This window comes from Puma concolor, chromosome F2 (genome assembly GCF_028749965.1).
Source record: "Puma concolor isolate L17-30 chromosome F2, mPumCon1.1.hap2, whole genome shotgun sequence".
Taxonomy (NCBI): Eukaryota; Metazoa; Chordata; class Mammalia; order Carnivora; family Felidae; genus Puma; species Puma concolor.
The window spans coordinates 61,168,984-61,196,299 of record NC_141684.1 but is presented as its reverse complement, the minus strand read 5'-3'; the positions used below and the strand labels follow the sequence as shown (position 1 = coordinate 61,196,299).

The following is a 27,316-nucleotide window of genomic DNA, read 5'->3' as shown; positions in this document are numbered from 1 at the left end:
TTAAAAATGTGAGCAGAAAGTTTATTAACTGGTATAAAAATTTTAAGTAACATTAAAATTACCCAGGAAAGCTTCAAAAATCTTGCTTTACAAATGTTAGAAATGGTCTTAAAATGTTAATACTGAACTTACAGTTTAAGTTTCCTAACCTTGATGAGACTCAAATTTTTTATTATTAACTTCTGAAGAATGTAATTTACCATAAAAACAACTCTGACAGTTAAATGAATATATAGTCAGAAATATTGCTACTCTCAGCATCAAATATCGAGGAATTTTTCCATCCCTAGTGATTTGCTATTGTCATTCTGTCATTACATGATAAGTACCAAGAAATGTGTATTTTAGTAAATCATTTGTTAGTGAATAATATCTTATACAAATGAAACAGAAGAAGTTTGAATTTTAAGATGCCGTTCTCCAGAGAAAATATCCTAGGTTTAGAATTTGTTTCAAAATTGTGGAAAGGGCTTAGCTTTCACGGCTGTCTCTGACATCATCTGGCTTTTCATCACAGCTGAGTCTGGCTGAGAGGCAGAGATTCGGCTCTGGGGCTGCCTGCTGAGTGACCAGTCCTCCCGGGTCCTTCAACAAGCCACCTTGCCTCTGCTTCACTGGTTTTCCAATTATAAGATAAGAAGACTAATACTTCTCTGTGTATGTGTGAGAGCATCACATTTGTAATAAAGTCCACGTCTTCCATCATTTATACCTCTGCCTTCCACCCCAAACATAAGAAAATGTATGCTGTAGAAAAAAAGCAGTAAGCCTACCTTGGTTAAACTTAGTTTGAACTGAAATCTGAAAGATTATTTTAGTCAGCATCAAGTTTTAAGCCTTGGAAATCATCTTAGACGCTAATGGTAAAATTTTCGCACTCAAACCATTGTTTCATCCGTTGGTGCCAAAATTCTCCTCGTGAAAGTTACCGCATTTAAGGAACTTGTGTGGACCTAGAATGGACGTGTGATTGGTCTTGTCAATTAACGAAAAACAATTTCTTCTTCAAAAAAGCATTTTTAACTTAGCTGTTGGTTTTCCATTACAAAATGCTTCCTAAATCTTAAACGACATGTCCTGTTGAAAATTACTTGTGACTATTTTCTTGAAATTATTCTTTCACAATTTATGGAATGATATATGGGCAATGTATATGTGACCGTGTGCATATACACCTGTATAACATATTTTAAAGTGAGAAGATTTTAAGAGATTACAGAATAGAAAGAAAGAATGCGACATTCAAAGCATGGATACCTTAAATGACAATTTAACCCACCAATACATGGACCATGTTGTAGTAATTTTAGTGCAAAGAGACATGTATTTTGTGTTGTGTGGGCCACCTCTTGAATGAGACTGACTCTGCAGAAGGCCAAGGACCACAGGAGCCTCGGTGTAGCAGAAATGAAAATAAAGGCACTACATATCTTCGGAACTGGCCCGTAAATTTTCTTTCTCTTCTTCAGAGTGTGGCAGTGACATGTGTTCAGGGACTTGGGCCAAACGGTTTTTGAAGGTTTATGTAGCACTGAACATGACTTGGTAAATATTTGGCATGTTTACAAACACACTCTGAAATATTTACATCGCCATCTATATAAAAATAAAGCTGTGAACAGCTGGACAAGAGCACTGATCTACTCGCCGAACTTTTTTCCAAGTTCCTTGACATCGAGGATTGCCAATTGCTTGCCAGTGGAGAGTTTGATTTCTGAAACGATATTTTGAAAATGGCAGTTACGCTAAAAGCAAACCAAAGAAAATTCTAATTTACAGAATTATAAATTGAGGGGTTTTGTTGTTGTTTAAAGAATGATTGTATTTGGAATTTTGAAGTGCATGACAAATTGAAATTTAAAAAAACAAAGTGATCACAAACTGAGCTTCCCTTCTTTGGGTTCTGTCAAAGCAAGTTACAAATTCATCTCTATTTGAGGACACCCTCGTTGAGAGAGCAGTTTGAGGTTACCGTGTTCATTTCTCTCACTTGATCTGAATATATGAAGTGTTACACAGAGGAAAATGGCTCCCTAGTTCATGTGTATTAAAATTAGAGGGCTCTTAGGGGCGCCTGGGTGGCGCAGTCGGTTAAGCGTCCGACTTCAGCCAGGTCACGATCTCGCGGTCCGTGAGTTCGAGCCCCGCGTCAGGCTCTGGGCTGATGGCTCGGAGCCTGGAGCCGGTTTCCGATTCTGTGTCTCCCTCTCTCTCTGCCCCTCCCCCGTTCATGCTCTGTCTCTCTCTGTCTCAAAAATAAATAAACGTTGAAAAAAAAAAAAAAAAATAAAATAAAATAAAATAAAATTAGAGGGCTCTGCCCAAACGATCTTTTGTAATCACCTCCAACTCTTTGATTCCATAATGAAAAAAACAGGAGAAGCGGGAAGAGTGAAGCCAGATTATTAAAATTATTTTTTTTAAGGTCACTGGAAATTCAGCCAGGGTTCAAGGTACTTTATGGATACAAATTAAATTATAAGTTCATTTAAAGACAAAATATAGATGAGATATTCAGAAAAATTTAAGTCTGAATATCTGGTTTCTTACCCACTTTACTGCTCATGTCGTGTACTCCTTACAAAGGCTATTAGGCACAAGTGACTAATAAACATAAATTCAAGTTATTAAATATTAAAATACACTTTGGGAGTAATGACTAGCTGAGAAGGTTCACATTTTACCTTCTAATCTGTACTTTTACCAGTTCCACCTGATATACTTAAAACTGTAATCTACGTGCGACCGAAATTGGCCCTTGTCCAATAGCTGACCAGCATGAGGTCTACTCTTCTCTTGGTTAGGAATAGTGCCATTGGATTTAACTGATAAATGAGTACAAGACTGGGATAGATATTCAGGGTAATTAAATGTTTTCAGGGTCAATTCTTTTGGCCAATCCATAGGTTTCTATCAGTTTCTGATCCTGCAAACCTGCGCCCACCACCGTCTCAGCCGTGGTGTTATGACCATCCCACTGAGCAGTGGTTCTGAAACATCGCTGTGGGAGTGAATCATCTGGGCAGGGGTCAGCAAACCACAACCTATGGGCCAAATCCAGCCTACCTCTTGTTTTTGTGTGGTCTGTTAGTCAAAAATCGTTTTTTGTTGTTTGTTTTAAAAAGTCAAAAGAGGGGCACCTGGGTGGTTCAGTCGGTTGAGCGTCCGACTTCGGCTCAGGTCATGATCTCACAGTTCATGAGTTCAAGCCCCGCATCAGGCTCTGTGCTGATGGCTCAGAGCCTGGAGCCTGTTTCAGATTCTGTGTCTCCCTCTCTCTCTGACCCTCCCCCGTTCATGCTCTGTCTCTCTCTGTCTCAAAAATAAATAAACATTAAAAAAAAAATTAAAAAAAATAAAGTCAAAAGAAAATCAAAATAATATATCATGACACAGGAAAATTATATGAAATTCGAATCTTCGTGTCCACAGATACAACGTTAGAACAGAGCCAAGTGCATCTGTTCAGTGTCTGTGGCTGCTTCCATGCCATGATGGTAGTTGAGTAGTGAGACAGACCACACGGCCCCCAAAGCTGAGAGTATCTACTCTCTGCCAACTCCTGACCTCGAAGATTTTTAAAAATCCACCCCCAAAGACTCTGATTCCGTTAGGCTCACGTGGGGCTTGGGAATCCGTAGTTTTTAAATCAGCATCCAAAGAGGTTCGGATTCAAGTGGTTTTCAAAACACTGCTTTGGAGTGATCATGTTTTCAGTGGTCATTTGGCAGCATGGTCCAAACCAAGATCCAAATTTACCCATTCATCACTGATACAGAGCCTCTGAGTCCCGCAGTGTAAACGGGGCCCTGGATTCAGGAATTGCTAGACAGAAGATTCTCCTTACTTGGGTTTGGACTCCCAAATCGTGCGCTGATTTGCTGTTCATGACACAGAACAAATATCTCCAAATAAAAACCAGAAAGACCCTTCAGCGAATGTCTCTCCCTTACCCATCCGAGTCCAGGCCATCTCCAGAACAGCGAAGGCTCACAGAGTTCATAGCTGGGGGTTGGCAGTCCACACACACCGTGTACCCCTCCCGGAGATACTGCATCCATCGAGTCAGGGGTCGGTTTTCCAGAGCACAGTGATGAGTCAATGACTCAGTCTTGAACTCCATACAGTATCTAGAGCCAAAACAAAAACAAAACCAAAAACCCACAAGAGTTGCAAGTGCTGTCATTAGCAGTAGCCTAATGCCGCAGAAAGTCTCAGGAAGCCTGCAGGCGCCGAGGATATGTGACAGACTGGAGAAGGTAGCGCCGGGCACTTTCCCAAGCTACGGCACCAGTCACACGATGCCTTGTCAAGCCTCTCATTTGCCGAACGAAGACGATGGGTGATGTCCGACTGGCAACCCCAGTGAAGTGTGTGGTGCTTTTCCAAACCATGATCGAATGACCTGGTCAATGTGAATTTGCAGAAATTTGGATACCCTGTATCCCATCTAGTCTAACCACCAAATTGTGTGTAAAAAGCATATTTCCGTAGGAAAATGGCCCTCAATAACTTTGCTGATATCTTAGAGAATGATAGAAATCGAATAAGAACTGGCTTGAGCTTGAAAACATGTAAGCCCCCGGAGAGCTTGCCCTCGATGCCCCGAGCAGCACCCAGGCTTTTCTGGCCCCGAGGGCCCTCCCTACGCACCCCACCGGCTCACCTGCGTGATTGGCAATGAGGGTGAGTTTAGACTCGAACCCAAGCATCACAAATTGGGCATCACAGATATTGGGCATCGCAGATAAAAGGAAATGGGAAGCGGAGATGTTTTTCTGTGACAGAGGCTCGTGTCGCCTTATGCTGAACTGTGGAAATCTCTGCGTGACTGGACTCCAAAAGCCCGGGGGGGAGCATCCAGACATGGGTGAATATTTTAGAGCCTTGTGCTAAAAAGCAACATGATTTTACAATTCTTCAGGGAAGCAAAACATATTAAAACTCCTGCACGTTGCATTTTCAGTTCTAATTAAGTAAGCTACAATGGGCTAGTTTCTTATCCATGGAATTATGAGCTGTCCTAGGTTAGATGGAAAGCGACTGGAGAGTCTGCTTCAAAGAGCTTTAACAGTGCTAGGCCGTTTACTAGGTACCTTTAGGTCCTGAGGTAGGAAATTCTATGACGCAGCTTCAATCAACTTTCGACAGACAGCTTAACCCAGACGTCTCTTCATTATTTTCTCATTAAATTCTCCTAACAACGCCATGTGGTAGGCATTAATATTCTCATTTTTCAAGAAGAAAAACCGAGGTGGGACAACATCTCCAAGGTCTTACGGCTAGTGAGTGGCCGTGTGGAGGTCTGAACATACAACTGTCTGGTGTCCCTATGCTGAGCTGAAGAGCGGACTGCAAGTAGGCCCAGAGCTCCCTCCCAGCCTGTGCCTTCCTTCTTGATAAAAATCCTCAGAGCTGAGGTGTGGGCCACATTCAAACACATGGGTGCTGGTGTCCGTGTTCCCATAATGACTATAAGAGGAACATCCTTAGTATGATTGAGAAAGTGATATCCTCATTTTATATAGCGTGTTTCTTGTTGATCAGACCTCAGAGACAAATCTTTGCAGCCCCACAAAAACAGGGCCCAGCCCTGTGGTAAAGAATCACATTTTATCCAGAGTCAAAGAACAAGTAACAGAAGAAAACCCATCACACCTACTTGACCTTTATGGGCTGACTTGACCATACACTGGAAAAGCAGGAGCTGAAAAACTCAACCCAAACAATACAAAACAAAAACAGCAAATTACCCGCTGTCCTCTGTGTCTGTAGACCACTGTGGAGATGTGGATTGTCGTGTTCTCTCCTTGTTGAATGCAGAGGTAGTTATGAAGGCAGGGACTAGAAAAGAGAGAATGGCATTGCACACGTGCAGCCTAAAGCCCTCAGAATGACCTTTCCCAAACTTGGCGTCTGTCCTATCGAGAGCCCCCCATCCCTAAGTACAAAGGTCCATGGCACACCACCAAGGACTGAGACGAGGCCAAGGTACAGTGTCCCCAGAACCCAGCTCAAAGACTGTGTGGACACAGACGGGCAGCTACAGGCAGGCTTGTCCGCGGTAACAAGTGACACTGTGTGAAAAGGGGGCCAGGGTTAAAAAAATACAAGAGGAAGCCATAAAAGATGCAGAGGAAACCAAGGGGGAAAAGGGAGAGAAGGTTTTTTTTTTTTTTTTTTTTTAATGAAAGGAAGAAAAATAAAAGAGAAAAGGGAAAGATAGGAAGAACAAAGTAAGGGAAGAGGAGGAAGACAAAAGAGAGAGAAAGGGGGATGTAAGGAGAAAAAGAGACAACCAGAGAGAGAGGAAATGTGAAAAGGAGAAAATGGAAGTAGCAGAGGAAGGAAATGTAAGTGCCCCCCCGGGTCTCTGCAACAGCAGCCTGGAAGCCTCGCTGCCTGCCCCATGGTCTCAGAGTGACTGCCTAGTGCCGGCCAGCACATCGTCCTCCCCGTGCCAACCCTCAGCCTCGGAGAAGGAAAGTCAGTTTGGCCCTCTCCTCCTTCCTGTCCCCAACCCCAACCCAACTCACTGCTCTAGACAGGAGAGAAGAAAGGGAGCCAGGAATCCTCGCCTCCCACCTCTGCTCTCTTCTTTCACTGATTTTGTTTGTGCGTCTCCTTCCTATTTGCTGCTAAGTGTGGGGAGGCATCTGTTCCTATGTACAGTATAGCACCTGGAGATAACCTCCCGATGCCACTCTGCTGTCACCTCAAGAAAGACAAGGCTTTGCCCTTCCCATCCCTGTGGTCCTCACACGTTTACGCACTTAGCAAGCATGAAGGCAACGGATGGTGGCCTGGTGGGTGAATGATGTCACGGAATCGCCACTGGGACACACAGATCCTACTTCCCTGTGGTCTTCTGTTCCCACACTGAGCCTTGCGGCCGAGATGGCTCAACAATCCTTCCTCCCTTTCGTTTCAGAAACTGGACCATCCCAGGAAGGGCAGACACCAGCTGATGTTGGCTTGCGCGATGCCAGAGTCATCGTGAGCAAGCTGGACGAGGGTACCAGCTGGAAAATAGATGCCTCGAGCCGACATGCTCACTTTACCTGGCTCCTTGTTGCCACAAGATGGCAGCCCTAATTCTTTTTTAGATTTTCTTAAGGAGGTTTTTTCATATTCCTGGGGAACGGAACGCAGGAGCGGCCTCATACCTGGTGGCCTTTTCCTCCTACGAGTTGCAGGTATTGTTTGTGTCCTGGGTGCTTTGGTGCTCAATCTCTTCAGTCCCATCTAGCGCGAGCCCTCAGAGTCTCAGCTGTGAAGCTCTGTGGCTGCGCTAACGTGTTTCATTGTTTTCCAGAGAACACGCCCCTCTTTCCAAATGTGACCGTGGCTTTGGAACTTCCAAAATCCACGGAGAGAATCGAAAAGAACACGTAAGCGCGTGTGTGTTAGGATCCTGCCGCCTCCCTCAGACCTCGTCATCCGAAACACGAACATCTGAAGGATGCTCGCTTTCCCACTGGTTGTTCCCGTTTCTGTCCTTCTGCCGCGTTTCCCAGCTTATTCAGTGAGTGGACGATTCAATTGCTGCTAAGTGCACGCGGCCTTGTACCAAACTATGACATTTTCGGGATGTGTTTCTTTAGCTCAAAACATTTGATCTCCTCGTTTGTACTGCATGTTTTATTACAAAAGTTCAAAGGCAATGCACCTAATATATAGTTGGGGGGGGGGGGGTGCGGTGCGCAGGGAATGAGGTTAGGAAGGAGAGGGCAAGAATAGGACTATAATATCTGATATCAAATCCTTTAAAAAAGCGCTGTCATAATAATAATGATGAAAGTGAACAGTGACACCCTTCTAGGTTTCCAGGCATAACGCTGAGCACCTTTCATGTGTTAATGCCTTTGACTCTTACAACAGCCCTCTGGGATAGGTGCTATTATTTCCCCCATTCCACAGATGGGGAAACTGAGGCACAGAGAGGTTGAGGAGCGTGTTTAAGGCTCCCGTCTAAACATGGCAGGGTCAGGCGGTGTCTCTGAACCCACGCTGTCACTGCCTGGAGACTAATGTCATGTGGATCACAAGGTTTCACTATTTTATGCAGCATATCTCCTATGAATTGCTTACATTCTGCTTTATTTTCCCTTTCTGTCCCTAATCGCTATCTTTAACATGAAGTAACCTTTAAAAGAGGAAAAGAGGGGGCCCTGGCTGGCTCAGTCGGTTGAGTCTCCAACCGACTCTTGGTTTTGGCTCAGGTCATGCTCTCACAGTTCAGTTAGTGAGTTCGGGCCCTGAGTCGAGCTCCTCTTGAACAGTGCAGACAGAGCCTGCTTAGGATACTCTCTCTCTCTCTCTCTCTCTCTCCCTCTATGCCCTCCCCCGCTCACACTCTCTCTCTCTCTCAAAATGAATAAACTTTAAAAAAGTAAATAAAGAGGAAAGGGGACTTGGTGAGCCCTTTCCCAAGTCCCCTCAGGCCCCAGGAGAGAGGGAGGGGTGGCGTGGGAGCTGTGGCCCTGGAGGGGTGGGGCAGGCTCACAGCACAGATTAACGCCTGCTAGGACAGCACCTTGTATGCTTACAGCCTGCTTATTTACAAAGTACCTTCTCCTCATGTGTCACTGGTCTTCACAAAAGCTTTATACAGAGAGGTGCCACGAATGAGGTGCTCTCGGCAGAAAACTGAGGCTCAGACAAGTTAAATGAAGGGAAAATACATAGTAAATGATGAAGCAAGAATCCCAACACGGGAAATAGCTTCTGGTTCTTAAGATCTACCGTCCACATTCGGTGTCAAACCTCTGAGGGTATGACCCATCATAAAAGCAAGCCAGTGGGGCACCCGGGGTGCTCAGTCGGTTAAGCGTCCGATTTCAGCTCGGGTCATGATCTCACAGTTCGTGGGTTCAAGCCCCGCATCGGGCTCTGTGCTGACAGCTCGGAGCCTGGAGCCTGCTTTGGATTCTGTGTGTGTGTGTGTCTCTCTCGGCCCCTTCCCTGCTCATGCTCTTTCTCTCTCTCAAAAATAAAAAAAATTAAAAAAATTTATTTTAATAAAAGCAAGCCAGTAACTCTGGGACTTGTCTCTTCTGTGTCCTAACCCCTCAAGACCTGGGCGTGGTTTGGTGGCACATTTTGCAGACAGGGGGCACTTTCTCCCCACATGAGTCTTCAGAAAATAGACCAGGAGCCAGATTGCCTGGAGGTCTCTGACCCAGCACCGCTTTTTAATATTAATTTAATTTAATTTCCATTACTTAAGAGTGGTAAGTAATTTAGAAATTATTTTTGCCTTCAGTTCCACTGCAGCTTACGTGTGGAAGAACGTAGCCGGGTGCCCGGGGACAAAGGCTCTCAATAAAAGCTAGTTCCCCCTCCTTTTCCCTTCCTGGCAACAATATTCAAATGTAATAGAGTCTTTGTTAAGAGGCTATTTGCCAACTTTTCTGGCATCCTTTCAGCCTACCATTGTTCGGTTTTATAACAACTCGACTTCTAAAAGCGTGGCGCGGCACATACTTACTTTGAACATGAAAGTAAATTGAATTTGCTTAGAAAATTTCATAAAGTCCTCTGACACAATGGGGTGTCCCCAAAGAGGCTTAGAACCACTGGTCTCTAGGTACAGTGTAAACGAGGACAGAAGGAGAACATGACAAAACACCAGCCTGGACACATACAGGTTATGATACACATCGATCTCCTTTCAGAAGGAGTCCATATGTACAACTAATACAATCATATGGCTTTTTGGATTTGTTTTTATGATAAAAATATAGTCAAGATATGCATTAAAGGAAACGGGACAAATTCAATAGCTACTTGATCTTCATTAATAAGAGAGCTTCAGGGATGGGGTTTCATTCACTGGCCTCACAGGGCCTCCCTATTTCTACTCATTTACCAGAACCTGTAATTGCAATTTTATTTTATTATTATTTTAATGTTTATTAATTTTTGAGAGAAAAACAGAGCAGAAGAGGGAGACACAGAATCCAAAGCAGGCTCCAGGCTCTGAGCTGTCAGCACAGAGCCCCAATGTGGGGCTGGAACTCACAAACCATGAGATCGTGACCTGAGCTGAAGTCGGACGCTCAACTGACTGAGCCACCCAGACGCCCCTATTTTATTATTATTTTCTAAAATTTTTATTTATTTATTTTGAGAGCGAGAGAATGCATGGGCAAGAGGGGAGGGGCAGAGAGAGAGAGAGAGAGAGAGAGAGAGAATCCCAAGCAGGCTCCATGATGTCAGCACAGAGCCCCATACGGGGCTCGTTCTCATGAACCATGAGATCATGACCTGAGCCAAAATCAAGAGTTCGATGCTTAAATGACTGAGCCACCCAGGAGCCCCTATAACTGTGATTTTAGCTCTAATGATAACAGGAACAGCAAAGCAATATCAGGAAGAAAAACCCTGGGGCCCCTGGGTGGCTCAATCAGTTAAGCATCCGACTCTTGGTTTCAGCTCAGGTCACGGTCTCATGGTTTGTGGGATGGATCCCCGCATCGGGTTCCATGCTGTCAGGGAGGAGCCTGCTTGGGTTTACTCTCTTTCCCTCTTTCTCTACCCCACCCACCCCCACTCAAAATAAATAAATAAAACATAAAATTTTCTCTCAAAATAAATAAATAAACTTAAATTGTGTTTTGTTTTGTTTTGTTTTTTGTAAAGAGGGAAAACCCCACAGGATTTAGAGCCCTGGGATCCAGGGTTAGATTCTGGAAGTCCTTCACAAATGCTGTCACCTCCCTGAGCTCCAGTGTCCTCTTGGTTTCAAGGATAATGATGCTATTCTACCTCCAAGGTAAGCAGAATAATGGCCTTTCAAAGGTGTCCACATCCTAATCTCCAGGACCCGTGAGAATATTATGTTATTTCATCAAGAAGAAGGAAAGTTGCAGATGGAATGAATGGTCGACCTTAAAATGGGGAGATTATCCTGGATTTTCTAGATGGGCTGAATCACAAGAGTCCTTCAGAGAGGAAGTCAGAGGATGTTACTACAAAAGGAAGCACAGACAGATGCAATGCAGCTGGTTGTGAAGATGGAAAAGGGGGCATGAGGAAAGGAATGTGACAGTCTCTGGATGATGGAAAATGCAAGGAAATGGACTGATTCTCCCCCAGAGCCTCCAGAAAGGAACACAGCTCTGCCAACACCTTGATGTTAGCCCAGGGAGACCTGGGTTGAACTTCTAGCCCACAGAGCCCTAAGATAATAAAGTTGTGTTGTTTTAAGCCACTAGGTTTGGGGTAGTTTGTTACAGCAGCCACAGGAAACGAATAGGCTCTCCTACAGGATTGCTACGAACACTGAATCAATAATGTCTATAGGAGCTCTCTGCCGTGAAAGTGTGAGGGATTGCTACTCCATGCACCAAAGGCTCCCGCTCTGTGCATAGAGTCTAGTAGGGCGCGGGGCATAACAGGTGACCACACAGCAGGACAGAGAGCCCCCGGGGGAGGTGGGTGCTCCTTCGCCACGCTTCCACACCAATCTGAGCATTCTTCTATCATGGCATTTGCTCATCACCCTGAGTTACTATTAGCCGTGATATGTTTGTTGTTCAAGTCTGTTTCTCCAGACCCCAGCACAGTGCTGGCTGTTGTTAACACTCAGTGGATCTTAAGTGAATGCATAGGAATCACAGTGACACAGGGCTTAGGGCAATCCACCAAATCCGATTTTCATGTCACTGCTCTGATTTCCCTTTTGTGGCCCATCATTTTCCAAGGTGCATTCCACAGAACACTAATGATTCACTGAGATCCCCTTGGGAAAAGGGTCATTAATTTTTTTTTAATTTTTTAAATGTCTATTTATTTATTTTTTAAAGAGAGTGAGCAGGGGAGGGTCAGAGAGAGAGAGAATCCCAAGAAGGCTCCATGCTGTCAGCACAGAGCCTGATGTGGGACTCGATCTCACAAGCCGTGAGATCATGACCTGAGCCAAAATCAAGAGTCGGAGGCTTAACCCCTTAACCGACTGAGTCACCCAGGCACCCTGGAAAAAGGGTCATTTATTCAAATAAGGGGGGAAAGCAGCCCATATCATATCTCCCTCTTACAGAATGAAAATGGTTATTAGCATAATAAAGCCTCTGAGAAGTTCTTCCATAGAGAAAACTGTCCAATTTATCCCACATTTTCCTGACCTACACCCTGTTTTGCATTGGCAAGCTTCTGCCTTCAGGAAAGTGTCATTTAAGTGATCCAGCCATGAGTCGGGACTCAGGGAAGAACCACTAGCCATACTTGGGTGAGAGCAGTGGTTCTGGAACCTCGGTGAACAGCAGAATCCCCTGCAAGCCTTGTTACAGGCACAGTGCTAGGCCTGACTCCAGCCATTCTCATCTCGTGGGTCTGGGTGGGGCCCTGGGAACTTGCATTTCCAACAACTTCCCAGGTGAGGCCGATGCGGCCGGCTGGGGACCCCACTTTAGGAACCACCAGACTGGAATATTTGAGGAGTCCTGTCCCCCCTGACAAGCTTGTGACAGCAGTCATCATTTCTAAGACATTACAACAGGAAAGTGCATCTCAAGGACCAAAGTAGGGCTGCAAATGCCAGTGCCCCTGGCACAGGTAGAGATTTCGCCTCTCTTCCCAAACTGGATTTCACCTTACCTTAGTAGGAAAGGAGGCCACTGAGTCCAGATTTCTCCTGTTGGTGTTAGTTCAAAGTCACTAACACTTTATGGGGAGTCACATATGAACACTGCTGTTTTAGAAAGTCCTCTTACTGGAGTTCGGTGGGAGGGGTAGGAGACAGGGAGAGGACATGAGGAGGAGGACAGGCCCGTGGGCTGTGCCAGAGGACAGAGGAGCAGCCACCTCCAGGCAGAGAGGAGACCCCCAGGGGGCAGGGGGCGGGCTCAGTGCTCCCTGGTGCCCTTGCTCCATGTTCCATAGCCTTCCCTTCCCTGGCCTTCCTGTCTGTCTTCCTGTGACCTGAACTAAGCCAAAGAGATACGGAGAACCGGGCTTCGAAGCGGTCTGTGGCAGCCTGGTGAGCACTGAAGGGTCAAATGTACTTCAGAAATACTTTCTACCAGCCAAACCCTGTAAATGAGCAAAGTGGCTGCTTTCCTGATACACCAACACTAGGTTTTAAGAGGCATTCAAAAAATCAGTAATGTCCTAGAGCGACTTCCTCCCTGAGCATTTTCTACAGTGCTTCTGCAGAGCTCACGAGCTGAATGTGATTTTGTTCCATGACCGCGTCTGTGAACACTAAACTATTTCCCTGGGAGTCGAATCTGACTGCCGTATCCATGAGAGGCCGCCGCCCTGGCCCTTCCGCTACCCACTCCTCTACCAGACCAATAGTTTCTTTTCTTTTCTTTTTTTAATATTTATTTGTTTATTTTTGAGAGAGAGAGCGTGAGCAGGGGTAAGGGTGGGAGGGGGGTGGGGGGGACAGAGAATCCCAAGCAGGCTCTGTGCTGTCAGCGCAGAGCCTGATGTGGGACTCAAACTCAGAAACCATGAGATCAGGACCTGAGCCGAAACCAACAGATCGACACTTATCTGACTAAGCCACCCAGGCGCCCCCAGAGCCATATTTTCAAATCACAGCTCTGACCACAGCAGAAAATGCTACAGTGGCTCTTAAGATAAAGACCAAAATCCTAAACAGGGAGCTCTGGGGCCCTGTACTGAGGGGCGGTGTCAGTACAGATGCTTCTTCTCTCAATGCCAGCCTCACTCTCTGTGCTCCCCAGACTCTGGCCTTCCTTCAACTTCTCAGATGGGCCTTGTGCTTCCCCATATTATACAAATGAGCCAAAGAGGGTCCCTAGGTTATTCACTTCCTCACAGCAGGCTGAGACCTGTTAGCTCCAAAGCCTCCTGGCAGCAAACTCAAATTTTTATGCATCCAATTGTTTTTAAAAAGTGCCAAACAAGCAGATTTTTAGCCATTTAGGCCCTGCCTGCCTTTCATACCCTGTGAAACTACAGCTGGCACCTGTGGGCCATTGATGAGCTTAAAACCTTGTAGATGTAAGACCCCAAGCTGCTCCCACCCCTGCTCTTTGAAACTCTGCCCCAGACACTCCACATCGTGCTGGAGTTGACATCACTTAGACACAGACCCCTGGCGGATTCCTCTTCTCCCTTGTTGGATGGTGGTCCCCACAACAAAGCCTCTGCACTCCCCCTTTTCCTGCAACACTGTCCAAGCACTGCCTGATAAAGCTTACTGCCTATTACCACCTCTTGTGGTCAACCCCCAAATCCCCTGAAGCCCCTATACCCGATATCTGGTTCACCATGCCAGTCTCTGCCTGGAAAACTCTAGGCTTCTCAGCCTTACCTCCCCATGCTTAGGGAAGTCCCTTCCCCTCCCCCTCCTGTGGTTCCCCTCCTCCCCCAAGACCAGGGGAAACCAGCTTATTACATACACGCTTGCTCAGAACATCTCCCCCTTGTTTGGTTCCAGTTGCACCAAATTGCAGCTGTAATTTTCTGGGATTACTTTCCTAAGATCATCTGATTATCATCTTCCCCTGGCACCAGACTGTGAGCCACAGGACAGCATGCTCCAGGCCAGCGTATGTCACCAGCGTAGCCCTGGCACCAAGCCCAGTGCCTGGTATCAGGCAGACTCTTAATAAGTATTTGTGCACAGAATGAAAAAAAGGGCCAAGATGGCTTGATGAGGCCATCAAACGTTGGCCTCAACGTATGACGTTGGCATAAAAACGTCCAGGTTCCTATGAAAAACATACGATCTTTGTGATCCTGAGAAGGCAGTGTTTTCCTCCATCAGATTCAATCCAGATCAACACATGGTCGGTAGCCCTTTCGCTTATTTCTTTGTCCGCTTCCCATGGCTCCCAATTCATTCGTGAGCCGACTTCCGGTCCCTCCATTGGCCACACCATCACCAGCATGATCTTGCCAAATCACAAATCTGATCACAACAGCCCCAATTCAGCCAGCTTGAGAGGAGAACTGGGGTTTTAGGAGGGTAATTTGACATTGTTTAGAAAGTAATCATTTTTCTACTACCTTCACACGTGTATGATGAGTGTACCTGACTGAACAGGAATTAAAAGGGCAAGATGGATGGTTACCCTTAAGGGGCACTTACTCCAGTGTGAAACGCTGTCATGCTCCCTGAAGTCGCCGCCTTGAGTTTGCCACAAACCACAGTGCACATGTCCTTTACCCCGAGCGCGCACAGAGAGGAAGGGGCCACCACTGGGTTATGAAAACACCGAGGGAGGGCGGCGTGGCCTAGGGAGGCACCGATGCAGCTGACACTCATTCCTTTATCAAGCATTTCCCGAGCTTCCTGCCTACTCCGGGCGGACCGGCCCAGCCCACTGCCTGCAGCGCACGGAACTTTCCCCGCTCGGCTCAAGGCCTTTTACGGGACAAGACATGGACAGTCACGACAGACAGCGAAGGCAGCCACCACCGCGAAAACCTCAGTACCGAAGGAGTGCCCGCAGTCCTGGCCCCGGGGCGTCGAGTAGTCCAGGCAGCCGGCTCTCTCTTCCAGGGGCGGGCAGGGCGCGCCGCCGTTCCGAGGCTCCTGCCGCACCGGGCGCCTCCGCACGCGGGCCGCCGGCTTGCACTGGTCCCCGCAGCCGCTCCAGGGGCTCCACTCCCCCACGATGCAAGGGCGAGCTGAAAAACAGCACGGTGGGATGGGACGCTCACCTGGGTGAACCCAGCGGCCTCCAGGCTGCTCCCGCCAACATCCACAGGCCAGTTCGGCCCACGCAGGCCGCGCCCCGGAGCAAGGAGGGACACAGTCACAGCGGGGGCTCAGATGACACGGCCTCCACCCGCCCTGATGGTTAGCTGATAACCGGCACCTCTCGGTGGCGGGCCGGCAGCTACTCTGGGATCCTGACCGTGGCTCTGAGCCAGGGACGCACCCCAGGTAAAGAGTGACGCCTGCCTTCGGGTACTTCCTCATACTCCTTGGGCTTAGATAAGATCTTTGCTTCTGTTTTTCCTAGATTTTCATTTCATCCTCCCCTGCCCAGAACATTTTCATTGTAACAGCAGTACATGTTCATTGTAGAATACGTAAAGGGGAAAAAAAATAAAATTCCCAAGTCAATTCTTATCCCCATCGTGTGTCCGTAAGACATGGTTTAGGGCCACACCAAGGGACCTCTACACTTGAGGCTTCTCTTAGGTGCTCTATCATCCTTTATGCCTCTTAGACCCCGAAACTGTGAGGGCTGGAGTTTAAGGAAGAGCAACCAGAACCCACAGAAGTAAATAGTATTCATGGTCACGCATGACGAAGCAGAGTCGGGGGCAAGAATTTGGCTGTGGGGACAATGCTCTGGCCAGGACCGGAAAATCAATGCGGTTGTACATTTAACTTTCCCATTTAAAGTCCTAATGAAACTTTTAAAAAGACTCTAATGGGTTTTTAGGTGGCTTGAAACTGTAGCTAAGAAAAGAATAAGAAAACAAAAGATGTACCTATGAACTAGAGACGAAAACTCTTTTTCTCACAAAATGTGACCCACTTTCCCTACTATGTTCATACTTTCAAGCTTACAGCGTCTTCACCAAGAAAGCACTGTAACTTCTCTGAAATCTGGATTTGGACTTCTCACAGCTTGTACTTGAAGACTAATTTGGACCCACAGTGCTCTCCGGTTGAGGATTCATGGATGTGGGAAGACCGATCGTTCGGCAGCACATAGCTAACCCTGACATGAAAAGGGTCACATACAACATAAACATGTCAGTAATTCAAAAACTTCAGACTGTTGTAAAACATGCATTTATTCATCATCTAAAAACTCACAGGCACCACATGTCAAGTACCTAAGGGAGCAAGAATGAGGCACATGAGACTGGTTCCCAATCCCTGCTACCCGCATATCCTTCAGAAAATCAGTAACAGTCCACTTCCTGCTCCGGTCATTTCTTGTGGATTCCTCCCCTTTTATTTTCACAATCCCATGATTTAATTGGGCCATAGAGCTAGCGGGATTTAAAAGAGTCTGCCGGGCTAGGAGCTGACTGAGAAGGACTCCTTCTGTCCTTAATTCTTCCAAAACTCTGTCACCCAAATCTCTTCATCCCTGAATCTAGTTAGTCTTGCCCTGATGTGTTGGCCTTGAACGCTTAATAATGCACTTTATCTGTTTTTTTAAATTATTTTTTAGGGTTATTTATTTTGAGAGAGAGAGTGGGGAGGGACAGAGAGAGAGGGAGAGAGAATCCTAAGCAGGCTCCGTGCTGTCAGTGCAGAGCCCAACGTGCGGCTCGAACACATAAACCATGAGATCTTGACCCAAGCTGAAATCAAGAGTTGGATACTTAACCGACCCAGACACCCCTAGTAATTCACTTTAAAAAACAAAACACTTGGGGCACCTGGGTGGCTCAGTCAGTTAAGCGTCCGACTTCGGCTCAGGTCATGATCTTGTGGTTTGTGAGTTCGAGCCTGGCGTCGGGCTCTGTGCTGACAGCTCAGAGCCTGGAGCCTACTTTGGATTCTGTGTCTTGCTCCCTCTCTGCCCCTGCCCTGCTCACGCTCTGTCTCTCTCGGTCTCAAAAATAAATAAAACATAAAAAAAAAAATTTTAAATAAATGAAAAACAAAACACTTATTTCAAAGATTAACATTGGACATCACTGTAAAATAAAAATTTTCCATGGCATTAGCTCAGAATTTAGTGATCTGGCCTTGGTTTGAATACATGGTATCCATATTATAAAAGATGACATTGGAGACACTTTTCTGACTGAATTTAGTTTCCCGGTATCTCTTCAGCATTTGTGTCTCATGTGCAATGTTTAGTTTGACCCATAGTTAACGTCCTCAGATCACAGAATCACTGAATCAGTTGTTGTTCCTGTCAGTTCAGGTTTGACTTTGCAAAACACTAGGTCTCTGGTTTCCAATCCATGACTTTAACAGCCTCATAAAGAAAACCAGAAAGTTCTGGGTCCTGAACATCATCTCGATGGCTTCATTGTAAGATAAAATGAAAAAAGTTCACCTAGTAAAAGTTCACGACTAAAAAGATGTTCTGCAAAATATTTTGAGTTGGAAGAGGAATCTGAGATATTTATTCCTATTCTGCACAAAAGATTATATTCATGATTAATTTGTGAGCTTTAAAAAAATTTATTTTAATGTTTATGTATTTTTGAGAGAGAGACAGAGAGACAGAGCATGAACAGGGGAGGGGCAGAGAGAGAGGGAGACACAGAATTCGAAGCAGGTTCCAGGCTCTGAGCTGTCAGCACAGAGCCCAATGTGGGGCTCGAACTCACGAACCTGGAGATCATGACCTGAGCCAAAGTCAGATGCTTAGCCGACTGAGCCACCCAGGCGCCCTTAATTTGTGAACTTTTGATTGTTTGGGTTGCAATTCATCATAGATCATGAGAGATCTTTGGTCACGGAGGCTAGGGGAAGTACGGGAATTTCTGACAGATTTATCATTTCAAGTCATATATTACAACTGCATGACACAGGTTTCCTGTGAACTCGTCCATTAGTATTCACATCTATAGCCAGCATATCAAAATATTCTTTCTTAAAATCTGACTTTCTCAATCTTCACATTTCACTAGCTGTTACTGGAGGTCAACAGACCTGGCGAGCAACATGATCGTCTCTGACTCCAGGCTTGTCACAGCTTCCCAATGTCCTAATGGTTAGAGTTTAACGACATCATCCCACCCCTTGTACAATAAAACAAAGCTTAGGTTTAGTGGATGCCAGAATGCTGGGCAAGCCGTTTTCTTTCTTCCTTTGTTTCAACTCCATGGATTTGAATGCAAGTAACTTATTTGGGAGGTGGTCCCAAGGAGTGTAATAAGAACAGAGACAGAGAAGGAGACACTGAAGAGAACAGAGACATAGACCCCCTGCTTTAGGCCCAGTGGGCACCCCTGACTCCCAGCAACCTACGAAGTGGGATAATGGATAGATCCAGACTCAAGGATTATCAAATCCTTCCTGAGGTACCGGCTAGTCCCCTCTCCTCGAGAGCTTTCTGGTTATCAGATGTTCCTACCACAGCCACAGGGAGAATGGCCAAGAACAGTGAAGTGAGTTATATATTTCAGTAAGGAATCTGCACAAAAAAAGAGTTGAGCACATTTCACATGTCCTAACAGGGGTATCCAGTCATTTCCAAGTACAATTACCTTACCAAAGATACCACTAATCTTTAAAAATAGAAGAAGAAGAAGAAGAAGAAGAAGAAGAAGAAGAAAGAAGAAGAAGAAGAAGAAGAAGAAGAAGAAGAAGAAGAAGAAGAAGAAGAAGAAGAAGAAGAAGAAGAAGAAGAATAGTAAATGGCTTTTTAAACTCTCTTAATGGTTTGCTTTTGAATTTGGAATAAAATCAAACTCTTTGCTGTGGCCTACAAGGTGCTGTATGACCCAGCCTGTGTCCCTCCCCCGCTCACCTGGAGTTGCCCCCCCACCACCCCCACCCCACCTCCACTCCAAGCTCCAGCCATGCTGGCCTCCTTACACCAAACTCTGTCACACTCTGGAAGCTTGTTATGTGTTCCCTCTGCTGGGATTGTTCTTCCCACATTGGGCATGGCTGGGGTCGGTTCATTCCCTAGGTCCCAGATGAATTATTTCCTTTTTTTTTTTAATGTTTATTTTTGAGAAAGAGAGAGAGAGCGAGAGAGAGAGAGAGAGAGAGAGAGAGCGCACAAATGGGGGAGGGGCAGAGAGAGGGGGAGACACAGAATCTAAAGCAGGCTCCAGGCTCTGAGCTGTCAACACAGAGCCCAACATGGGGCTGGAACTCATGAACCATGAGATCATGGCTGAGCCAAAGTTGGACTGTTAACCAACTGAGCCACCCAGGCGCCCCCAGATGAATTATTTCTTTTTCAGGGAGTCCTTCTGTGGCCAGTTTATCTAAGTACTCTCCCAGTACCACCCCCAGCCTTCCACTTGCCACACCACAAAATACTTCCTCTCAGAGCTCAGTGTTCCCTGCTTTATAATATTTCCATGATTCATAATTATATAGCGTACATATTTATTTATTGTATTTATTGTCATTGAGCTTTTCATTTCATGCCTCGTGCTTGGTACTTGGTAGCTGCTCAGTAAATATTTGTTGAATGGATGGATGGACAGACGGATAGACAGATGGATGAAATGGCATTGGACAAATTCATCCTCCTTCCTAAACAATTTTCTATGTTGAAACCGATTCTGGTTTGCTCCTATCATTAGTTAGAAGCCAAAGAACTGACTCAGGCTTCAGAGTGGGAAGGAAAGCTGGTGGAAGGACAGGAGCAAAACCAGAAATTCCCATAGCCAAAAATATGGGAATTCTTTTTTTTTTTTTCTAATGTTTATTCACTTTTTGAGAGACAGAGACAGAGTGTGAGCAGGGCAGGGGGCAGAGAGAGAAGGAGACACAGCATCCGAAGCAGGCTCCAGGCTCCGAGCTGTCAGCAACAGAGCCCGACGCGGGGCTCGAACCCACCAACTGTGAGATCACGACCTGAGCCGAAGTCGGACGCTCAACCGACTGAGCCACCCAGGCGCCCCCAAAATATGGGAATTCTTAACCTGGGCAAGAGTTGTCTGAGCTCTGCTGGCAAAGGTGCCCCCAAAGGGTGTTGCTGGAAGGAGCTTGGTTTTCTGTGCCTTCAGGTTACGTAGCTCTTGGCTTCTCCTGGCAGCCGCTAGTCCTTCAAATCCTTTCAAATCCATTTATATCCCCTGTCAGTACCACATCTTGAAAATAACAAGCTTCTTTCATTTTATTATCAGTGGCATGGAGTGGTATTTCCTTTAATTTGATCCAAATTTCCCTCACTCAAGAATTTCAGAATATGGGGAAAAAATATCTATGTTTATCTTATCCATGCGGCTCATGGACTTAACGTTTCAGTGGTTCGCCATCCCTCTAGCATGGACTTTTCAGGTTGATGACTCCAGCTGTCGGACCCATCTTTCTATAGACACTCTGCCCTCTCAAAATGACCCTTGGGCCTTCTCCAGACCCATTCACAGCCTTGGTGAGTGGGGGCACCCAGAACTAGACACGCTATTCTGTCTTAGGCACCAAAAGGTAACTAAAAAAAACATATTTCTAATGTTTCTTGTTATGCTACACAAGCATGTACACACACACACACACACACACACACACACACACACACACACTGAGCTGACAGCCAGAGTCCTTCATTTCATAAATACAGTTTGGGTTATTTCTTCTTAATATAAAACCTTGCTCTTATTTTCATGCAGTGTCTCCTTGGTTAATCACAGATCTGGCCCTGCCTGCTTGGCTCTTTGCCACCTAAAAGTTCAAGGCCACCCACGAACAAGTGCTTTCTTCCTCATGTTGTTAAGTTCAAATAGTCCTAGCCATTCCTGCGAAATATTCTTTTTTAAAAAAAATGTTTTTAAATGTTTATTTATTTCTGAGAAAGAGAGATAGAGTGTGAGTGGGGGAGGAACAGAGAGAGAGGGAGACACAGAATCTGAAGCAGGTTCCAGGCTCTGAGCTTGTCGGCATAGAGCCCGGCGCAGGGCTCGAACTCACAAACTGTGAGATCGAAGTCAGACGCTTAAACAACTGAGCGACCCAGGCACCCCGGAAATATTTTTGTAATTTACCCACAGCAGTACCATTACCACATAGCATTTGTTTCCTGACATTGTGTGGGAGAAAAATACAGCATCCCCTTTACCACACACACACACACACACACACACACACACACACACACACATCTCATAGTGACACAATTTTAAATGTCATAGGCCTTTCTCTCTCTCTTATGTATACCTTTTTCTGAGAAATCTTGTCAAATCTTCTCTGAGGGTCAAATGAGACTACATTGCCCATGTTCCCATTTGCTCCCTACCCCACCCTCCCTGGAAAGCTCCAACAAAATGATCAAGTATTTTTTTTTCATCTTGCATAAACCATTACCTGGCCACCAGTGGGTTTTTTCTTTCTTTTGAGACATTAACTGGTCAAGTTCATGAAATGCTAGCGAGACAATGAAAAGGACTGCCTCATTAGAAAAACAGAATTTTCGGGGCGCCTGGGTGGCACAGTCGGTTAAGCGTCCGACTTCAGCCAGGTCACGATCTCGCGGTCCGGGAGTTCGAGCCCCGCGTCAGGCTCTGGGCTGATGGCTCAGAGCCTGGAGCCTGTTTCCGATTCTGTGTCTCCCTCTCTCTCTGCCCCTCCCCCATTCATGCTCTGTCTCTCTCTGTCCAAAAATAAATAAATGTTGAAAAAAAAAAATTTAAAAAAAAAAGAAAAACAGAATTTTCGGGGCACCTGGGTGGCTCAGTTGGTTAAGTGTCTGACTCTTGGTTTCAGCTCAGGTCATGATCTCACAGTTTGTGAATTTGAGCCCCGCATCAGGCTGTGCATTGACAGCATGGAGCCTGCTGGGGATTCTCTCTCTCCCTCTCTTTCTGACCCTCCTCTGTTCTCTCTGTCTCTCAAAATAAATAAACTTAGAAAAATTAAAAAAAAAGAAAAATAGAATTTTATATACCATATAAACGCAGAAAAAAAGGTATACAAATCAGAAAGATAATTATGCTTTTACTGGGTAGTAAGTTTCCAGGGGAGTTGTTTTCTTCTTTTGTGCATCTCTGTATTTTCCAAATTTTCTGCAACAAGCATATTTTTCAGTGAAGGAAGGAAAATGTTATTTTTGAAAGGACAGGTGGCTGGGGTAGATAACATCCCCTCGGTGGAATGACGGCTCAGGTTGTTCTGACAACCACGAGAGCTGTCAGGGGACTGTAAAGAGGGGCAGGACACATTGTTTGCCCTTGAGGAGTGAGTCAAAGGAGAGAGAGGGCTCACTCACTCCACCAGTATTTATCTGGGGCCTACCCTGCAAAGTGCACAGCTTCTCATAAAGCCTCATTTCTCTGAGGGTCCAGACATCATGTTTAAACATGTGGGCTCCAGACTCAGAGTTCCTGGGTTCAAATCTCACTCCATCACTTATTAGCCGTATGCCTTAGGACAAATTGCCCAACCTCCCAGGGCTCTGCTTACCATGGTGGTGGGTCGTGAGACCTAAGTAAGAGTACAGCTATGAGGTGCCTGGCACAGCGTAAATGCTGGAGAAGACCTGACAATTTCACCCTCCTGCACTGAACACCCAGGGCTGCCGCCCAAGCCTGCAAAGTCAAGTCATGGTGAATGCTGGCGCCAGGCTCTGCTCATTTTTCCTGCAGAGACAAAGGCAGGGGAAGCCACACGCTGTCTCTTGGGCCGCTATGGTTCCAGGAAAGCCTCAACTTTCTAAATCACTGTAGACTGTGACATCCTTTCCTTGGGTAAGCTTTGGAGCCCATAGTTTCTTTTTTTTTTTTTTTATTTTTTTTTTTTATTTTTTTTTTTCAACGTTTATTTATTTTTTGGGACAGAGAGAGACAGAGCATGAACGGGGGAGGGGCAGAGAGAGAGGGAGACACAGAATCGGAAACAGGCTCCAGGCTCCGAGCCATCAGCCCAGAGCCCGACGCGGGGCTCGAACTCACGGACCGCGAGATCGTGACCTGGCTGAAGTCGGACGCCCAACCGACTGCGCCACCCAGGCGCCCTTGGAGCCCATAGTTTCAAGGACATTGCCCCTTCTCCTTCCAGTTATGAAGTCAGCAGACATGGGCCAGTTAGTTTCCTAGACTCCCCATAAATCTAGGAGAAGAGACTGCCTCACACAGGCTACTCACTTTTTCTCCTGCTCCACTTGGGTTAATTATGACCTTTTCCTGAACTCGCTCCTCAAAAATCTACAGCCTCCTGTTTCTGTGACCTTAGAATGCAGACTCTAGGACCACAAGTGTGGTGAGCCTGATCTCTAAGAAGTTCTTCCAGAGCAGGGTATAGATTTGTCCCTCCTCTACCTCTCCCACCCCTGGTCTCGCACAGCCAATGGAGAATTTTTCTCTTCTTTTGTTGGGGGGGAGGGTCAGTAATGGAGGTATAGAATTGTTGTTGAAACCTGTGCCGTCACCATAACAAGATTTTTTCTGAGATCATTCGTCTCAGAAATTTCTGGCAGTTCAGCAAATCCATAGGCCCAATAACTTATTTTTATCTTTACAAAGTAAAAAAAATAATAACTTCCTATTTAGAAAGAGAAAATCCAGGATTTCATCTCTTAGCCACACCAAAAAAAAAAAAAAAAAAAAAAAAGTGTTTACAAAGAAGAAAAACATCAGAAGGAAGAGAAGTAAGGCATTCTTAGTTCTACAGACATGGCTCATTTTTGGTTCACATATAATGTAATTTCAGTCAAAAAGGTTTCAGACAGCATCATTAGGTAACATCACATGGGGTAAGGAGAAGAGATTCTAAGGGTCTTAATGTTTCTATGTATGTGGAGTGACTGGCAGGCCCTGAGCTGCTACACCGTGATGTGTTTAGGAGTAAATCACAGCCATGCGCCACAGATGTGCCAGGTGGCAGCCTGAAATCAGGCACAGTGGGTTCAGATGTCACCGTGCTGCCCGTTCACGTCCACTTAGCAATGGGGGAGCCCTGGGAAGGTCCCAGCTCCCTCATCTGTAAGCCGCTCCCACAGGCCCCGAGAGTCAGCACAGTTATGACGTTGGCGCGGGGCTGAGGCACTGAGCATCTTAGCTCCGTGGTGCCCCTCTCACCCTCAGCTCTGCAGGGAGAGCAGGCTCCGTCTTCCAAGTGGCCCACTTCCAACTGTGTCTATTTTCTTCCTCTTCTCCCAAGAAACTTCAGGCACAGAGAATTTACCAACTAGGAGCCTTTTAGGTCCTGTGTCTGCTTCTGCTCAGGCCTGCGAGGTTCTCCGCTAACTCCCTGGGGAAGGGCATAAGGCTGAATATGCTTTTTAAGATTCTTTTGGGCCCCTTTCTTTGTCTGCTTTCAGTTCCCCATGCCCACTGTTCACAGCTCTTGCCCAGGCACCAAGTTGCTGTGATTTCTTTCTGAGCCCTTGCCAAGGTGATAAGGTCATCTCTTCTCTGCTCCTACGTACCCAATATATCCCCACTCCCAAATGACAGACTCTTTGTTTTAATATTTCTACCTCCTGGACCGAGAGTAAGGGATTTATTTGTGACCACGTACAGACAACTCCTCATAGCACTGTAAGGCTTCACTGGAAAGTTCTTCTCATGACTCTGGTCTGTCCTTCCCCATGCCTCTTCTGTGCCCGAATCTCTCCATATCTAGCTGCGTTCACTGTCTGTCCTGCTGGCCAGGGCAGCCTCAGGGCCCCGCCTAGTTCCCGGCACAAAAGGCAGACACCCACAGGTAACTGCTGAATGACCATGTGATACTTTCCTGCTAGAATTCCCCTTCCCCTTCTAGAGACTTCTTGCTCATTCTCCAGGACTATGCTGGCACATTACTTCCTCTGGAAGGTCTTCTGAGTTTTTCCTTTCTTGCCTCCTGGATCCCTTATTTTGGCACTAAGCACGTAGCAGGTGGTTCGCAGGTGTATTTCCCTGCTACACCGTGAACTTGTAGGGAGCAGAGACTGTGTCTTCATCTTCTTTGTATCCCTGTGCTTACCACAGACTAGGGCACATTATCTGGTCTTCAGGAATTCTGTATTTACAATGTAAGTGAATCACTTGTGAGAAAGTGATTCTGCCATAGTGACAGAGGCTTTGCTTGAGGGACCTAGGTAACTGAGGCAAATGGGAGTTTTAGTAGGATGCTCTGCAGGGGCGGGGTAGGGCTGGGGACCCTGGACACTACATTTCCTAAATAACTGACTCTTTACCTTACTTCAGTAGCAAAATACCGTGGCCTTGGAGCAGAAGAGGGAAAGAAGCTTATCAAAAAGAGAATCAATATTCACAAGTAAATCATTAGCTTTCAAGCAGGGTCAGGGAAATCTTAATGTTTTTCAATCGTGTTCCTTCAGTACCAGGTCTGGGTGATACCTTGCCATGGGCCAGTGGCCTCTTCCAGCAAGGCGGAGGCAGACAGCGCCCTCCCCCGGTTCCCCGAGGAATGACGCAGACCCGCGGGTTACTCTCCCAAGAAGATGCGGAGGAAGTCACAATGTGGAAGTCCTTGAGGTCAAACCCTAACGTACACAAGGCATTTTGGGTGATGAGATTAACAGGAAACAAGGCTACTTTTATTTCTAGAGCTGGCTTCTCTCAGGTAAACCTTGTTCTTTAGAACCATACTCCCCATTTCATCTTTTAATTTAATTAAATCAACATCTATTGAGCCCTTAACCAGGGGCTGTGCTACTGAAGGAAATTTAAAGATGAAAAAGGCAGACCCTCAAGGAAAACCAGCAGGATTAAAATATAATAGGAACCCCCAGAGAAAACCCTTTATCGTGCTAGATAGAGAAAATTGAACACAAGGAGATCAAACTCCTCTTATGAGAAAGGGGCTGTGCTACTTGCTGGAGTCTAGAGGTGAGGACAACTGTGGTCCTCCAAGAACTTGCTCTGCGCAAGTACTCTACCAGAGCAAGCCCTTGGCTCTGAGCAGGAGAATTACACACCCCTTCCCTTATCACTTGTCACAAGTCACTTCAGATCCCTGAGGGTTAACAGAATGAAAATGGTGGAGCCTGGCCCAGGGGCATGCCCTTGGAACCTGGCATGCCATCTTCCCAGGTAGGAGGTGGCCCCACCAGACTGGGGTTCCTGAGCCCCAACAAGCTTCCAGGAGAACAGATGGCCCCAGGCCCTTCCATCCAGGTTCCGGTGGGGAGAGGTGCTTTGGAGTGGTTATGTCCACATGGAGAGCACTGCGAGATCCCTGGACGCAGGTGTAGCTGAACGGAAGGGACTGGACAATCTGTGCCTGGACACAAGGAGCTGGAGGACCCTAGGATGGAGGGAACTAGATGTACCTGGGTGGAGGGGTCACGGGTAGGCCAGGCTAGACGGTCTGGACATGCCAGGATGGAAAGGGCTGGGGGGGGGGGGGGGGGGGTCCTGGCTCTGGGGCCGCGGTCCTTGCTGTGGGACCCTGTGCCCTTCGGCTGCTGGTGAAGGGCCGACGCCCCACCCTCGGCGCCGCCACCCACCTGGGCACGCCCTGGCGTAGTCGAAGCAGCAATCCCCCGTGAGGCGGCAGGCTTGGTCGCAGAAGCACGTCCCGTAAACCCTGTCCAACCTCCAGCCACGCACGAAGCAGGCGGCGTCCCGGCCCGGGCAGCAGCGCCCCGCCTCGGCGCAGCCGGCCAGGGTCCCCGGCCACAGCCGCGCCAGCGCGCACAGCGCCATCCACAGGGTCCTCATGGCCAGAGCTCCGGGCGGCGCCTGCCGCGCCGCAGATCTTCGGAGCGAGCGGTGTGCTCCTCGGAGAGCGGCGGCCCGGAGCAGCCCCAGCGGCCCGCGACGCGCAGCCCGGCCCGGC

At 46.7% G+C, this 27,316-nt stretch overlaps 1 protein-coding gene across 1 annotated transcript; it reads right to left on the bottom strand.

Annotated features, from left to right (window-relative positions):
• SBSPON (somatomedin B and thrombospondin type 1 domain containing) lies at nucleotides 1–27,316 on the bottom strand. The gene is made up of 5 exons (XM_086695337.1): nucleotides 26,985–27,316; nucleotides 15,418–15,612; nucleotides 5,754–5,844; nucleotides 3,954–4,130; nucleotides 1–1,714 (listed from the first exon to the last, which is right to left on the bottom strand). Exons 1-5 carry the CDS (start codon nucleotides 27,196–27,198, stop codon nucleotides 1,597–1,599), a joined length of 795 nt encoding a protein of 264 aa, XP_086551463.1. The 5' UTR covers nucleotides 27,199–27,316; the 3' UTR covers nucleotides 1–1,596.